The 18,111-nt window shown below is 33.9% G+C and overlaps 1 protein-coding gene and 1 pseudogene across 1 annotated transcript; both read left to right on the forward strand.

The window, feature by feature from the left end:
- The first annotated feature begins 4,539 nt into the window (after positions 1 to 4,539).
- On the forward strand, positions 4,540 to 7,494 carry LOC104903886 (uncharacterized). The gene is made up of 3 exons (XM_010692016.4): positions 4,540 to 5,072; positions 5,363 to 5,496; positions 7,006 to 7,494. The coding sequence occupies exons 1-3, from the start codon at positions 4,839 to 4,841 to the stop codon at positions 7,151 to 7,153; spliced, it is 516 nt and encodes a 171-aa protein (XP_010690318.1). The 5' UTR covers positions 4,540 to 4,838; the 3' UTR covers positions 7,154 to 7,494.
- A 3,414-nt stretch (positions 7,495 to 10,908) lies between these two features.
- Positions 10,909 to 15,028, forward strand: LOC104904195 (pentatricopeptide repeat-containing protein At4g35130, chloroplastic-like; annotated as a pseudogene).
- Positions 15,029 to 18,111: the final 3,083 nt, after the last annotated feature.

An 18,111-nucleotide genomic window follows, 5' to 3' on the forward strand; every position in this document is an offset into this window, starting at 1 on the left:
TTCTTAAATTCTTTTGGGATGGTATAAAGACCTCTAATTGCGTTAATGGTTAATTCTCATATTATTCAACAAGCCCACTACAAACACCTATGTCAAACAGTCAAAGGATCAACTCAACCAAAATATTGAACTGATGGTTGGAGTCTATGAATAGTTTTATACTGGCTCTGGTACAATGTTGAAGGATCAGATCCATTAAAATTCATGTTTAAGAGGGAAGGAAATCATGAAAAAAAAAAGGAGAAGCCATTGATGAAGCTTGAGGTTGGAGAACAGTAACGAAACTAAACAAGAGAAGAGAAAGAGAGAGAGAGAGAGAGAGAGAGAGAGAGAGAGAGAGAGAAAATGTGAGGTTACATTTCATTATTATGTAAAAAGTGATATAGAAATATTACGACCTACCTATTTACCTATTTATAATTCTAATTAGTAATAAAACTAATGCTAGAATTCTATCTAACAAACTAACTAACAACAATAACTAAACTCTAACAATCTAGCAACAACAATCAAACTCCATACTCCAATACCCCCACCCCACCCCCACCCGACCCCACCCCTCTCAAATTGAAAATAGTTGAAAAACCTTTCCAGTTTCAAATAATGAATTCATAGAAGTTGTTGCTGGAGGTAGATGAAGATGAAGCTACTACCATACCAAATTGTGCATCAGATGAATCATTAATGCACATGTTGGTAGAAATTCGATGTAATCGTCATAGGAAGAATGAACTCCAGGACCAGAAGAATGAACCACCACAAAATGACATCAAATTACCAGATTACATCTGTGGGCACCTTTCAAGTCTACAATAACACCAAACTACGTTCCACCAGTTGAACTAATAGTAATCAACTCTCAATCCTCCAAACACACCAACACGTACACTTAACCACCAATGCACCAAATGCACCAATACACACCAAATATTTGATCACAACAAAAGACCTCAAATGGGTCCTAAGAAAGTGTCCAATCTGAACATTTAGCACAACTACACTTGAGCCATGTCAAGTCCAAATACCACCAGAATACTACACAATAGACCATCCTCCAACTACATCAATTGACAACCCATCAATTACAAATGTACATAACTCCAATTTGAGAAGAGAAGACATGAGAAAGAAATAAATATGGAACAAGAGTGTCTTTAATTAGGATTGAGAAAGGAAGCGAAGAAAGAAAAGAAAAGAAAAAAAAAAAAAGAAAGAATAAAGATCACTTCGGGTCACAAGAAAGCCTCCTATGTGCACAAGAAAGCCTCTAATGGGCATAACAAAGCCTCCTATGAGTAAAACTGACCATATATGGGTCACAAAAGGATCACTTTGGATCAAAAGAAATGACCTCTATGGGTCTGAAAATGACCGGCAATGGGTCTGAATAACAAAACTAGCCTCACCGAGCCACAAAATGGACTCGAATGACTTTTACAAAGCTGACCTCATAGAGCCACAGAAGTGGACTCGAACGGTCAAGTAAAACTGATGTATATAAGATCTCATAAGATTTGATCAATTCTATCAAATGAAATTGATCACAAAAAAACAACAATAGAATATCATTTAGATTCTCTGAAAATTTAACCTCGACAATTTGACTAATAATACTTGCAAAACAAACTTTTAGATGTGAGTAAGAAGAGAAAATTGAGAAAGAAATGAGACAAATTAAATATGTGAAGCGATATATATGTGTTCAAGAAAGAAGAATGAGATAATGACCCAAAAAATGTATATGTACACAACTGAGATCAATAACCAAGAAGAGGGCACAACAAACTTCAACAAATCATGATTAATCAACCTCCATCATCAACCCATCATACACTTCACAACAACAAACATTACCAAGTCAACATAACACTTGGTTTCATTTGTGCAGACATACAATCATCGAATCACCCCAACAATTTGAGCACCACCTAGTTTCCAGAATAACACACACTTGCACTCCTATAAAGTTAAACTCAATGTTCATCCAAGAACAAATATCAATCAGCACTAAGGAACCACCATTATCATCAAATAGTACAACTGATACAACAACAAGAAGAGTCAATTCAACGCCCATAACAACATGACACAAAATTGAAAAATAACACAAAGATCTGAATCACTCAATCATCCAACAAACATTCACTAGAAGATAACTTATTACGACCCAGAAAAATTTCGCTCAGCTTGATCAAACCTGGAAACCAAGACGAACACCGAAGAACAATCTTGAATTGGAGAATATTTAATCTCAAACACCCACAAATTGAATTGAAAAATTGTATTTAAGTCTTCAATTATCAACAAACCAATCTAATTGGTCTAATCAAGCGATTGAATCAGATTTGCAATTTAATGAAAAATCCTAAAATATTGGGGGGGGGAGCTCAAGAATCAACAACTGTTTGATTCAAGGTTCGAAAAGATATTTTGGGAATGAAATTACATGATAAATGGGTAAATTGAATCCTAATTGCTCAAATTTTGAGCGTGAATTAAGAATACTTCGAACATAAATTTTTGGGGAAAATTATGATGCATTAGAGATTTGGTTTGAATAAGAATTTTGTGCGGTATTTACGAGCTAGGATCATTTCCGCTCTGATACCATGTTAAGATTCGTGTTTAAGAGGGAAGGGAATCGTGAAAAGAAAGAAGGGAAGCCATTGATGAAGCTTGAGTTTGGAGAACAATATTACAACCTACCTATTTATACTAATTACAATTAGTAATAAATTAATGCTAAAATTCTATCTAACAACCTAACTAAGGGTCTGTTCTCCCTAGCTTATTTTCAGTTCAGTTCAGTTCAATTCAGTTCAGTTCAGATCAGTTCAGTTCAGATCATTTCAGATCAGTTCAGTTCAGTTCAGCTCTTGAAAATACTTTTACTCTCACATATCACTATTCATTTCAGTTCAATTCAGTTCAATTCAGATCAGTTCAGTTCAGTTCAGTTCAGTCCAGCTGTTTTATGCCGAAGAGAACAGGCCCTAACAACAATAACTAAACTCTAACACCCCTAAAAACTAAACTCTAATAACCTAGCAGCAACAATCAAATTCTATACTCCAACAAAATAAACCAAAAGCTTAAGTTGATGGTTGGAGTAATAGAAATAGTTTTATACTCTATTACTGTACTAGTTTATATGTCTCAAAAGAAATTTGAGAGATGGAGGAAAAAGATGAAGTACACTGAACACCCTCTTAATAATAAAGTACTTTGAAGATAGTTGATATGGTTATTTAACAATTTAGAAACAATAATATTATTTTTACTATTTCAACTCAAATCATTAGACCAAAAATTAATTTCAAATTAAATTCCTGAATTTTGAGCTTCTTTTTTCTATATATATCTTTGGTGGAAAAAAAACTTTAAATTGGAAGACAACCAAAATTTAACGTTTGAATTTTTTAAAGGCCTTTTCTATTATTCTTTCAACTTGGTTGGAGTTATACTTTACGCCGAAGAACCAAACTTTCATAAGTTTTGGATTATAAACATTTGAAATATAAGTTTACAAAATTTCTTATTGGTTAAAAAATATCGCAATGTAAATAAATCTTATGCAAGATGCTTTTTGCTTGTCATCTTGCTTATGAAGAAAGCTAGTGAAATAAACCTATTATTATTGTTCAGGTTATGATTTATGATTAATTCATCTATTAAAGCTGTCAATTTAATAAATTTTCACAAGACCTCCCTCTGTTTTTTCTATCTTTCTCACTTTCATATGAACATCTTCAAATGCACATATTTGAACTTAAATATCTTTCATTATATATTAGTAAAAATTATAACGGTTAAATATCAATAATGTACTAATTGAGACGAATCAAACAAGATCCCACATGACTATATTTTTTCTTATAAATTGAAATTTTTTGAGAAGATTCTCTCTAAGTATGAATAGTGTCAAGACTCAAGATTCTAAGTAAGAACGATAAAAAAACAGAGAGAAGTAACTAGTAATAAGTCGTGGTATAATGAGTTTAATAAAGTTAGCAAACATGTATTTATTATTAAACCATCACCTAAGAGTTGTCATCTTTTTCAAGGAAGACCTAGACTCAAATCTAAATATCTTATACAACCATTGTGCTATGTAGTAATATACCCATTTCACGGCCCCAATCAGATGGACAATATTGTACTACATAGAATTTACAACAGTAACGAAAAAATGAAAATAAAGAATTTTCGATTTTCTTTTTAAAAAGACGCAAAACTAATTAGTTATCAATTTATCATTTTGATTTTCTTATGTCATTAGGTAAATTGAGAATCTAGGGGATATTTTGTGTACTGGGCCAATTGTACCTTCATCAGAAAAAAAGAATCTTATACAGTTGACCTTTTTGTATGTTTCAGCAACTTGACAATACAAGGTTTAATGGGCGGTTCCACTAGTGGCTGTGGCCTGGTGCGTCCTTATCTTCAATAGAAATTATACAGAGTTCTATGCTTTACAAAAAAAATTATTGACAAAGAAAGACTATACTTTTAGTCTTCCACAAAAAGAAGGTGTCAAAGCAAATAAATACAAAAACTTACCTAACACTCAACATTTTTTATATAATTTTGACGTCATACGCAGCCATCAGTCCACTTCACATAAATTTCTCAATATACATGAATGATGAATATTCCACCAAAAGATTATACATAACTTGTGATTTAATATTCACATACTTAAAAATTCCTTAGAACGTTTGGTTAGAAAGTTAGCTAGATTTAAGTTAAGTTAGGAAGAGTATTGAATATTTCTTATAATTCATTCCAACTTTATTTCATATCCAACTTATCCAGAAATAAAGTTGGCACTAGAGCTGATGAAAAACTATAGAAAAAGAGCTTTATCAAATATGGGATTTGACAAAAAAGAGCTGCAAGTGAAATTACCAAAATGCCCACCAACGCCACCTCCACCGCCTCCGCGGCCAAGGTGGAGTAGCTATACAAGGAGAGAGATTGAGAAGTTTTGGAGGAAGAAAAGACTTGAAGAAGAGGAACACTTTCTTGCTGCCATCAAAGCTGCTGCACGTCTCAGAGCTAGTCATTTCTCTGTAATTCATCCTATATCACTTTTAGTACTTAATTTTCATTTAGTATTGATTCATAGTAATATCTATATTGTATAGTATAGAGATTTCTATACTTCCTCCGTTCCATAATAAGTGAAACACTTGTTAGAGTTTTTTTTAAAGAAGCGTTTTACTTCTTACGGAACGGAGGAAGTATAGGTTAATCTTAAGGTAGGTTCATATCTTTCATTTCTTGACTAAATAAACTTAATATTGCTTAAGCCAACAATTAGATGATTATTTGAAACAAAAATATATGGTGTTTTGTACAGGATGAGGACTATATGGTATTTTTAGAGAGCTTGGAGTTGGACGAAGATAAGATCAAAGAGGAGGATGTTAGCATCATCACTGAAAAGAATTGTGGATATAATAATCAAGAGATTCGTGTGGGAATTAAGGATTGGTAAGTCTTCTCTTTAATTTGTTATTATTTATGACTTAATATACTAGTATAGTTTTATAATTTCTTAGTTATGTTTTATTTGAGTTTCTGATTCTTTCGATTAAAAGAAATTTGTTATTTTCAATTTCTAAAACTTGTAAATTTAAGATGAAATGTCAACTCAGAACTTGGTAGCTGCCTGAATTAGTTGGTTTTACAAATTGTTGGTAGTTAGAACACTGATAAAACTATATCCCTGTTATGCAAAAACGTATTCTTGACAACGTTACAAGTATGGATTGAATTGTAATTTCAACGCAAATACTGCAACCCAGTTACCCAATTGACTTCAAAATTTAGGGGTCTTTTGGTTTGGAAGGAGAAAGGAAAAGGAAAGGAATCTTAAGGATATGAAAGGAGGATTTAAGGTTTCTGCCCAATATTGTATGACTAGGTTTGTCATAATTTGTCCTGGTCCATGATCACCTCTAACAGGGTGCAAGTAGTCATAGGCCCATACCGATTTAACATTGGTAGAAAATGTCGTCATGTCTTTGGTGATGGTATCATAGTAGGTCGTAATCCCGATGGAGAATTTGGATTCATGGACCACCTCAGAAATTAATGAATACTATTAAAAAAAATTTAGAGAAATTTTATTAATTGAAGCTAAACGACATTTACAATAAGTATTAAGGAAAAATAAAAAGTAATTAAACAATATTAAATCATACTCGTTTTCGAAAAATCTACAATAAACTAAATCGACCAAGTATACCATTCACCACTAGGGTGGACAAAGCAATAATAACTCATAGTGCAGTTGTTCTAAAATCTCGTTAGTAGTTATTCTAAAAAAAGTGGTCTATAGAACAATAATATATTTACCTTCGAGAATGGGACGACAAGTGCAATTCCGATATAATTTCTATGATGACATAGCTGTGTAACATGTATTATAGAGATATTCCTAGTTAAGGATAGGAGTTAGCTCAAGTGGGTAGAGCGCTCCCCTTGGCCCTTGAGGTTAGGGGTTCAATCCTTACCCCAGCATTATGTTGGGGTATTTCCTTTGCATGTTATGCATGCCTTACCAGCCAATGTGTTGGTGTTTCCTACAGGCTAGTAGCCTTGTAGGGGTTAGCCTTTGGGCTGACTTAATTTCCTAATCAAAAAAATAAAATAAAAATAGAGATATTCCTAGTTTAGGTTTTTCTCATTAAATAAGGAATTATTTAACAAGTAAAACACACAATATTGGATTTCATTCAATCCTAGAAATTGAAGATGAGAAGACTTTATGTCCACTCTCTTTTACAATTATACCCTCAACTAATAGAAAATTAATTATAACTTCTCAATTTTATTGGTTTAATTAGAAAACAAAAGAAAAAAGATCGAATTTTGTAACCAATTTTTCGTACATATTTTTACGCATTTGAGCTTTTTATTTACTTCCGCACTTCTATAAGATGATTCAGCCCCAAAAATTTCCTTATATTTGCCATTTTTTAATCTTTGAAATGGTAGGTGGACAAAAAGCAAATATGCTTACTTGAATCAACCAGCTGTTGGAAGTGTGGGTCGACCCAGCAGAAGGTCAAATTACAAACCCGAGAGTATATGGTTCTATAGGAAGCCTTTCACAGTTGTCAATCCCTCAGTTCAACCTCTATAACTTGGCGTTTACTAAACTGCAACTTCCATCCAATTTCTTGCAACAACAATGCAATTATAATTGTTTGTAACGTCTGCTTTTTCTTGCAAGGAAGAAGTGGGAAAAGCGTACGTTATGAAGTTTGGTGTGTGATTGTGAATTTGTTATCTTATTTAGTACCAATTTACCATGGATTCCAACATGATATGTAATATATATTGCTAATTTGCTATGTCAAAATGTAAATAAATTAAAGTCACTATTGAATTGGGATTCAACATGTATCACTTATAATTTGGTGATCATGTCATGTATGTATATAACTTGTTTTATGTATAATCTATTGTTAATTTAAAGTATAATTACATTTCATGTATTTTCTAATAATCATTTCTGTTGACTTTCATGTTTACCAATACATAATATTGACTATTACTCCCTCCACCGACGTAATATAGTACTTGTTTCATATTTGGTGGGTCAAATTTAAAGAGTTTTTTTTTTGTGAGAAACAACTTTTTATAGTCACTTTTTTTGTGAAAAACAACCTTTTAATTTATTTTTTTGCACTTACAACCTTAAACAAACAAAAATTGTGAGATGAAATCTTTTCCATTTTTCTGTCATTGACCATTAACTTTTTTCCGTTGACTGAGAGTTGGCTTACTTCCATCTCTTTTACAATTTATATCCCTCTCTTTTCTACCCTAATAAATAAAACAAATCTTTTTGTATCCTCTCTCTCCCTCAATTATTTCTCTTCCATTAACACTCTAATATGCCACTATGTACTCTATCCAAGAGTAGGGCATCATCATTCTCCTTTTGCAGTTTCCATTGAAGGTTTTGCAGCCTTTTGTCCAGTTTAGTGATTATAGAATTTGACAGCCACAAACTTTCTCCCCAGATTATCATGTGTCCAAGAAATCCTTGTAGCCACTGCAGACCACATTCACATTTCACCATTGTTGAAGAGGAAGATAGATTTCAGATTTGGTGAGCAAGAACCCTAAATCTGTTGAAGGCCAAGAGAGATTTCAGATCTACTGAGCAAAAATAGATTTGGGACGCTAAGAGTTTATAAGAGAAATAAGAGGAAATAGAGCTTAAAAATGGAGGGAAATGAATTGTAAGAGATGGAGGTAAACCAACTCACAATCAATGACAAAAAGTTAATGGTCAATGACGGAAAAATGAAAAATGTTTCATCTCGCAAAAATTTTTTTGTTTAAGGTTGTGAGTTGCAAAAAAAATTAAAAGGTTGATTTCGCAAAATCGTGACTATAAAAGGTTGTTTCTAACAAAAAAAAAACTCAATTTTAAAATCTTTTACCAAATATTCTCGATAATATAAACAAACTCATATTGTATTTTGCTAGATTTATCTCAATTTGTAGTTTCATAATATCAATTTTTTATATTTTTTTATTAATAAAAAATTGGAGATATCCAAGAACAAAAATCCATCTTGGAGACCGTGTAAAAAAGAAACAAGCATTATATTACGAGATGTAGAGAGTAGTATCTTGACTATTAACACAAGCCCCGACATAAAAATTTGATATTGGACAATATTGATTTTTCAGAGCCTTAGAGCCTAGAGATGGTAATGTGTAGGATCTGGAAAGGATTCTCTAGGATCCATATCCTTTTTTAGGCAAGGATCCAGATCCTATCCCGATCCATCGGGTAATAAGAATGAGGATCCAGATCCGTATTGATCATACGGATCCGAGTCCTAAACGGATACAAAACAGTCCTTGCCTATTTTGTTCACACTATCTTAATTTTCACATTAAAGATTTTAAACAATAAAGTAATCTAATATCAACCAAAAATTACATTTATTTATGAAAAATAACCATTTCAACTATTTACAATAATTCAATTATCAAACTGTAGATTAATCAATTATTTCTGAAAAATTAACAATTATCAACCCAATTTTCGAACTCAATTATCCAGTAAATTCGCACAAAAATCGCACATTAATTAGAACAATAATTCGAAATCAAAGCAAAAATCTGTTTTTACATGTAATAACTAATATTATGAAATATAATATTAAATAATAATAATAATAATAATAACATTATTATAGAAACGGATAAACGGATCTAGATACGAGTAATAAGTTTGGACTAGATCCAGATCCGTTTTTAGGAGGATCCGGATCCTACCCCAATGTATAGAGTCCAAAATTTGAGGACCCAAATCCGTTAAAAATTAATCTGGATCCACAGATATGAGTAGGGTACATTACCCAACGTCATCTCTAATAAAGCCTCGAACATGAAATTTAGTCATAACATGTATTTAGTTTTATTTTATTTAACTTTAGGCCAAATTCTCCCAGCCCAATTTTTATTAGTTTGGAATAAATTTTGACCCTATAAATAGGCTCGACCCAACCCCTTAATCCAAAATAAACCATCTTTTTTGGTAATAGCCCACCAAATCCGTTGTAACCTCTCTTCAAAACATTCATGTAAATGTTGTTGCATCATTGAGGGAATTTACCCTAATTCACTATGGTAAACTGGTAATAAATGAGATCAATATTCCTCATGAACAACAATCGCTTTTCAACAATGACCTACGTATAGTTCTTCAATAAATGTTAAATTAGAATTTTTTGCACGCGATGCGTGTTTGAATTTTTTCGAACAGAAACTCAATTTTCTTCGGCATAAGAGTCAAAATTTGAACATTAGACATACGAAGTATAATTGGTTTTAGTTGCAAAATTTATTGGTTTAGTTTATGTCACTTAAGTCTCTCACCATTCTTTTTGTTTTTTTTTTTACTTTTCAAAGTTAAATTCTATTAATAAAATATAAATTTTTTTAAATTTATTTATGATTTTAATATTAATTTTTTGTTGATTTTTGAATTAAGTACAACTTCATAAATTGTAAAGAAAGTAGACACTTTGATTTCAAGTCAATTTTTTCATAGGTTGTAGTTTGTAAGTGAATTTTTAAGTTATTGTAAAGTTTCCTCATTTTAGTGATTTGCATAACCTAAATTATGCAATTTTATTATTTTAGTTGACTTGTGAGTGATTATTATAATTCTATTTTTGATATTTTTGTTTGAAGCCCCCTTTGATTTGTAAGTGAATTTGTAATTTAGAATGGGAAGGGGGTAAGATAGTCTCTTCATTCGGGGACACCATAGCTCCCCCCTTCACTTATACAATAGAGATATGTTGTACTTTAATTCTTGAATGATATTTATATTATTACCTTTTTACTTATTATATAATAGAAAAAAATACGTCCAAATATATGTAAAAGTTTCATTACATATAGGAAACACTATAAAAAAGTAAATAATTTTTTTCCTTGTCTAATTTCTAAATTCTGATTTTACTATAAATACACCTCTATTTTTTTATCATGACCCACCATTAATTGTGAATGGTTCTTGAGAATAGTGATTTGTAAGTAAATTTTTGTAAATGTTTTTGTATGCATTGACGTTCTAGGTTATTAGTTTTAGTTTGTATATTAATTTTAAGTTTTAATAAAGTTTCCTGATTATTTGAGTGATTTGCGTGATTTTTACAACGTGATTTTCTCAATTGTATGGGTGATTTGTAAAGTTTCTCCTTTTAAGTGATTTGTAAGTGAGTGTTGTAAATTTATTTTCGGTATTTTGATTTTTACATTTCTTTTGTAATTTAGAAAGAGAAGGGGGGCCAAAATAGGCGTTTCAAAAGAGGACACCATTGCTCCCCCCCCTTCCCTTATATAATAGAGATAATGAGAATCATGTCGGATCCTAATGGTTAAAATTTCTGCCTCCTAACCTCATAGTCAGTTGTTCGACTCTCATCAACTTCAATTTAGGAAGATTGTGTAAATATTTGCTTATGGTATAAATTCCTATTTAGGGTATGTTCTCTTCAGCATAAAATAATTGAACTGAACTAAACTGAAATAAGTAGTGATATGTGAGAGTAAAAGTATTATCCAGAGTTGAATTGAACTGAACTGTAAATAAGTGCAAGAGAACATACCCTTAATTATCGAATCAAAAATAATAATTGAATAATACAACATTTCTCTACCACATACTTCTAACTTAACCAATATTTTATCTTTAACCCCATACTCTAAAAAAAGAGATAGTAGGAAATTTCTCAAGTTATATGCCTCTCTCTTTTTTTTATTGAAAGGAACTTCAATCCAATATTCCAATTCATTTTTACGATGAACAAAATCTAAGCACGACTATGCATTAAATATCTACGATTATATCATGTAAATTACAAAAATGTCACTTGATATGCAATTTTTTCTTGGAGGCGAAAATAGAATGTCCAATCGACCATTTTTTTTGGAAATATCCCCTCTATAAAATCGCAGACTCGCAGTCCATGTCTTGTGAAGCCAATTGAGAAAACATAGTGCTGCAAAACAAGAGATCAGAGATGTACATGGATTAAAAGAATGTCCAAATTTCAGCAACTTGTGTAAATTGTAACAGGAAAGCTTGAAACTTTAACATGCCTTCTCTTTTAAATTACTCACATTTTGTGTTTTTTAACCCTCCCCAAAATTACAGGTTAACGAACTCTGTATCAAGCAATATCAGTAACAAAACCGCAAACCCTTTACGAAAGCCTAATCTTTCAAGTTCAATCCTGAAGAACCACCAAATGAGACGTAAAATTAATCCAGGAAAACAAGTGAAAGATAGTAACTTGATCTTACAAGCTCGCTTTATTTGTTCATTGTTTGAAATGGGTATATAGAAGATGCACTTCACCTGTTTGATAATATGCTTAAGACTTAAGAGAGATCCTTTTGTTTGGAACGTCGTAATTCGAGGTTTAGTTGATATGGGTTTGTATGAGGATGCTCGTTTGTTATTATTACAAGATGCAATTTATGGGGTTACTGCTGATTTTTTACTTACCTTTTTGTGATCAAAGCTTGTTCTTGGTTGTTGTTAATGGATGAAAAGGAGAAAATTCAAGCTAAATTGATAAAGAGAGGACTAAGTAAGGATCTTTACATTTGTAATGTGCTTATTGCTATGCAATTTAAGCTTGGTTTTGTGGAGAATGGTGAGAGTTTATTCAAGGATATGATGGTTAAGGATTTGGTATCATGGAATTCAATGATCAGCGGGTACGTTTCGATTGGTGATGGATGTAATGCACTGGTATATTTTCGCAGTATGCAGGCGTTTAGATTGGTGCCAGATAGGTTTATTATCATCAGTGCACTTGGTGCTTGTTCTATAGAATGCTTTCTAAAAAAAGGGAAGAGATTCAATGTAAGGTTATTATGGTTGTTGGCCTTGATATGGATGCAATGGTTCAGACTTCAGATGGCGTTACTTGACATGTATAATAAGTGTAGTGATTTAGAGTACTCTGAAAGGTATTTTAGTGGCATATTTCTGAGGAGTATTGGAGCTTATAATGCTATGATAGGTGGGTATGTCTTGAATGCCTTACCCCTTGAAGCATTTTCTTGCTTGAAGAAGATGCAAGAAGATGCAAGAAGATGATAAGTTAGTTCCTGAACAGATCACCGTGATACACTTACAGGCTTACTTCCTGGTTGTGCACAAACACGAACTCTTCTGCTAGGTAAATCGGTTCATGGCTTTGCCATCAGAAAGTTTGATTCACATGTAGTCCTAGAGACAGCTTAAATTGATATGTATGGTAAGTGTAAGAAGTTTCATTGAGCCGAGTTTCTGCTCAACCAAATTAGCTCGAAAACCTTAATATCTTGGAATGTCATGGTTGCAGCTCATGTGCAGAATGCGAGTTATAGTGAGGGTTTGAAATTGTTTAAAAGCTTCTTGAAAGCCATTCTTCAACCTGAAGCTGTGATAAATCTGATAATTGCCAGCATTTCGCCTGCCTATGCTGAATTATCCTCCTTAAGAGAAGGTGAGCAAATTCATGGCTATGTTATAAAATCAGGCCTTACTTTCAATGCCCATACTTCGAATGCAATTGCTTATATGAATGCCAAATGTGGTGATCTCATTCGTGCTCGGAAATTGCTCGACATTATCTTTCTGAAGGATGTTGTTTCTTGGAACACTATCATCTTGGTATATGGCTTGCACAGTTTTGGAAATGTCGTCATAGAGTTATTCAATGGTATGCTAGCAGAGGGAATTCAGCCAAATGAAAGTACTTTCGTGTCCCTATTATCATCTTGTAGCACTTCTGGTATGTTTGAGGAGGGTTGGAAGTACTTCAATATAACGAATTTGGAATATGGTATTGATCCTGTAATTGAGCACTATGGTTGTATGGTGGATTTATCAGGTCGTAAAGGGTGTTTGAATTCGGCTTTGAGTTTTATTGAACATACGCCATTAATTCCAACTTTTAGGATATGGGGATCTTTATTAGCTGCAAGTAGAAATAGCAAAGATGAAGTAACTACTGAGCTTGCAGCTCAGCATATTCTATCATTAGATCATGATATTATCGGGTGTTATTTATTACTTTCTAATCTGTATGCTGAATTAGGGAGGTGGGAAGATGACGAGAGGATAATTGAGATTATGCAGAAAAATGAGTTAGAAAGAACATTGGGATGCACCATGGTTGAGGTCAATGGCAAAACTAACAGGTTCATGAATGATGAATCACGATCAATCTCATGATGAGATCAATAAGATCTGCAGTGCAGTTGCTATAATTTCGAGGAAGATCGAGGAGAATATGTATGTTGAGAACTTAGTGAAGTTTTGTCCTTCTAAATTAGCCAGAAAAAGAGCGAAATCCCCTGAAGTTCATAGCGTCAGATTAGCATCACATTTGGTTTGATCTCCACCTCTCAAGGAAAACCTGTTCTGATGAAAATTGTCACACTGCTGCAAAGAAATTTTCTGAGATCAATAGACGTCAGATTATAGTTGGACATTAGCAAATGCTCTTCTGGGGATTATTGGTGATTGTCAAAGTTCATAAACAATTTATGCTGATCATAGTTTAAGAAATTTGAGTAGAGTAGGGCATTCTCATTTTGGAAATTATGGGCTTAGGTAGGGAAAAAATGATTTCTTTTAGTCTCGTCATCTTCATATAAATCAGAGAGGTACAAATTTAGTCACTCAAAATCATATGAATGTCAACCTCGTTTACATAATTCTTTTTGTGATTTTTAGTAGAGGATATTAAGGATATCCTTGTCATTGTACTATTGTATATACATATATATGAGTTCAGACACACTCATTAGAGTTAAGTCCTATCATTATTCTCACATGGTATCAACTATCAAGAGCATAAGTTTTCTTTTGAACCCTATTATTCATTCTTTGGTGCTCTCGCTTCCGCTCTCACAAAATTTTGTGTGATCACGCACCCTCCATTTTAGCATCTATGGTCGGCCTTTCTGCCTCTGCTTCCACGTCTGTCGTGATCTCACCGCCAATGTCCACCACCGTCGCATCTGGGTCAGAATTTTCCGACGCTGTTGTGCCCTCCTCCATCACCCCGGGCTCACAGCCGAGCATCACTGCTGGCGCACTAGGCTTTGGCGCCCCACACACAACCCTTGGCGCATCGACCCTAGGCGCCTCTCTCGGGTTCGCTTGGACCCCATTGCACCCCATGCCATGGCACCTCTTCGAGGCTATTGTGTCTCTGCTCGGGGCTGCCTACTCAGGTCCCTTTGTGTCTCGCAGGCATCACTTCTCCTTGCAACAGCAGCCATCCTTCGATGAATCCACATTTATTGGCCACCCAGGATTGCTGCCACAACACTACACGCCCACCGATTATGGTGGTCCGTCAGGTTTCTTCACTCCACAACCTAATCTTGCATCATTATCCTCCACCCTAGTAACAACTACTTCTAATGTTTAAAATATTGTACTACTGTTCTTCGGATTGTTAAAAATTATTTACCTTGGGTTACTCACTTCGAATCCTTTTTAGTGTCCCATGGATTATTAGAAATGATTGATGGTTCTATTGCTATGCTTGAGATTTATGTGCTTGATCAAATTATCATTGTTACATATTGATCAAACTATTCGCTCATGGTTATTTGCCACTTTGTCCGAAGAAATGCTTGTCAAGGTGCATGGTTTTAAGTTTTCTATGCTCATATGGACTCGACTCCAATCTCGATTTATGAATGCTAGTTTGGCTCGTTCTATGGAATTGAAAAGTATTTTGCAACATGTCTATAAGACTAAAAGTTAATCCATGGATGCTTACTTGCGTGACGTTAAGCTTATTGTTGATTCTCTTGCTGCGATTTGTCCCATGTCTCTTCGCGTGACTTAATTTAACATACTGTCATGGGTCTTTGGAAGGATTATGACTCTCTCACCACGGTTATGAACACTTTTCTTCGGACCAATGCGCATCCAGGACCAACAATTGTCCCCAATAACCAACACAATTTCTTTTCCTCACTCATACGCACCCCGAGAAACTTCCTTGGATCGAGGTCACCTATCCCTGGACTACTCCCAGCCAATCACGCTTAATAGTGGAGTAAATAAGGAAATAAGCTCTCTAAAAGAAAGATGCATCTTTTTGGAATGAGTAGCCTATTAAATACCTTTGAAGCAATCATAAAGGGTATTATATATATACACCCCCACTTGAGAACAACAACGCCCTCGTTGCGCCTGAAGACTCCATATATTCGGCCACAACGACTTGTGGGTCGCCCCAGTCTAGAAACTAATCACATATTCGACACGCAGCCAGTGATATAACCCCATAATCCTCCCCCACTAGGCGACTAACCTTGGATTAATTATCCACACGATCAATACGCGGTCGTAGAGTTGCTCTAATAACATTTGTAACACCCGACCCATATGGAGTCGATTAAATCATCACCAATGCGCATCCAGGGCCAACAACTATGCTCAATAACCAACACAAGTTATTCAGGCGCATATTGTCCTCACTCATGAGTACCTTGAGAAACTTCCCAGGAGGTCACCCATCCCTGGACTACTCCCAGCCAAGTACTCTTAACTGTGGATTAACTAAGGAATTAAGCTTCCTAAAATAAAGATGCATCTTGTTAGAATGAGTAGCCTTCTAGATCCCTTTCAAGCAATCATAAGGGTATTACGCACACCCCCACTTGAAAACAGCAATGCCCTCGTTGCGCCTGAGAACTCCACATATTCGGCATACGGTCTGTGGGTCTCCCCATCCTGGAAACTAATCACATATTCGACACGCAGCCAGTGATATAACTCCACAATCCTCCCCCACTACGCGACTAACCTTGGATTAATTATCCACACGATGAGCACGCGGTTGCAAGGTTGCTCTCATACCATTTGTAACACCTGACCCATCCGGAGTTGAGTCTACTGTCGCCAATGCACATCCAAGGCTAACATCTGTCCCTAATAACCAACAAAAGTTCTTTCGGCACATTTTGTCCTCACTCATGCGCATCCCGAGAAACTTATTAAGAGGTCACCAATCCTTGGACTACTCCCAACCAAGCACGTTGAACTGTGGAGTAACTAAGAAAATGAGTTCTCTAAAAGAAAGATGTATCTTGTTGGAATGAGTAGCCTGTTAAATTCCTTTAAAGCAATCATGAGTGGTATTACACCACTGGTGAGCATAATTAAACTACTTGGTTTCCAAATTTCAGAGCATCTTCTCACATGACCAACGATCCAGGTATCTTCTCTAAAAAATCTACTTATACTGGTCTAATATCTGTTGAAGTAGCAAATGATACTCAAATCCCAGTTAAACATGTTAGCATAGTCACATTAAACTCTAACAATCGTCCTCTTGTTCTTAACTCAGTCTATCACTATCCTAACATTAAAATTTATTTAATGTTAGATCAAAAGTTGGCTAAAGATAACAATTGTACTATGAGTTTTAATGGTTCTCATGTTTTTGTTAAGGACAATCGATCGAGGGAGGTGCTTCTCAAAGCTTATAGTCAAGGAAAGGTTTATCCCATTGTTAAGATTTTTATTTTAATACCGCAAGTGTACGGTGTTGTAGTACATACAGGTCAAACTCAGGAAGGTGTAAGATTAAGCACTACTTGATTAATTACAAAATAGTTACACAATTCAGAAATGGGGAATAAGCTATAAATTAAGGCTAAACTAATAACAAAATATGACAAACTATGTGAATATGATAATTAAAGCACTAAGATTAAGCATCACCACTAGTATGAGTTGATCAAACTACAACTCACATCCCAGTTATTTAGTTATAGCTTAGGCGAGATTGACATTCCCTTATGACTCAGTAATAAAGCACAACTGCGAATCGAAACTAAATACTCGGTCATTCGTCAATACCTAGAACTCACTTTCGTGATACCAAAAGGCCTAACTAACATGCATATCTCCTATTTTCATGGCTTACACATATAATTAGAAGCATTAAGAATCAATGTCAAATAATTCCTAATTCTAGTTCTGACCTATTTTCATGGGAGAATTCAAATTAATAACAAGATTATCTAAATTTAGACCCAACTTTCTTTGATGAACTCAATTAATAAAATAACAATTTAGCATCGAACAACTATTCCTATCAACTCCAACTTTTGTTGGTAATATAAAACTAGGGCTAAATCAAGATACAATTGACAATAACAACAATTTTGTCAAACCCTAAACATATAATTTAATAACATGGGAATCATAGAAGAATTTACATGATCAATCCATATATACTAGGGTTCAACTCAATCCTAGATAAAAAGACTACTCACTAATCATGACAATAAAAGCAATAAACATAATGGAAAACATAATTAAAATAATAATAAAGAGAAGATGAGAGAATAAAACTTGATTGAATTGAAGGTGAACATGAAAGCTTGAATCTTGAATCTCCAAAGTAGCAATAGGAAATAAAACTAGGGCATAAAACTAGAGAGGAAAAATAACGTGAGATTGAAAAGTGAGTAATAGATGTCCTTCTCTAATTAAAAAACCTATAATATATAGTTCTAACTCCTAAAACT

Source organism: Beta vulgaris, chromosome 9 (genome assembly GCF_026745355.1).
Source record: "Beta vulgaris subsp. vulgaris cultivar EL10 chromosome 9, EL10.2, whole genome shotgun sequence".
Classification (NCBI taxonomy): Eukaryota; Viridiplantae; Streptophyta; class Magnoliopsida; order Caryophyllales; family Amaranthaceae; genus Beta; species Beta vulgaris.

Excerpts from the sequence above, each read along its gene's own strand:
- LOC104903886 (XM_010692016.4), top strand. The coding sequence starts at position 4,839 with ATGAAAAACTATAGAAAAAGAGCTTTATCAAATATGGGATTTGACAAA. Across the intron at positions 5,073-5,362 it reads TCAGAGCTAGTCATTTCTCT|GATGAGGACTATATGGTATT; the intron begins GTAATTCATCCT and ends TGTTTTGTACAG. Across the intron at positions 5,497-7,005 it reads CGTGTGGGAATTAAGGATTG|GTGGACAAAAAGCAAATATG; the intron begins GTAAGTCTTCTC and ends TTGAAATGGTAG.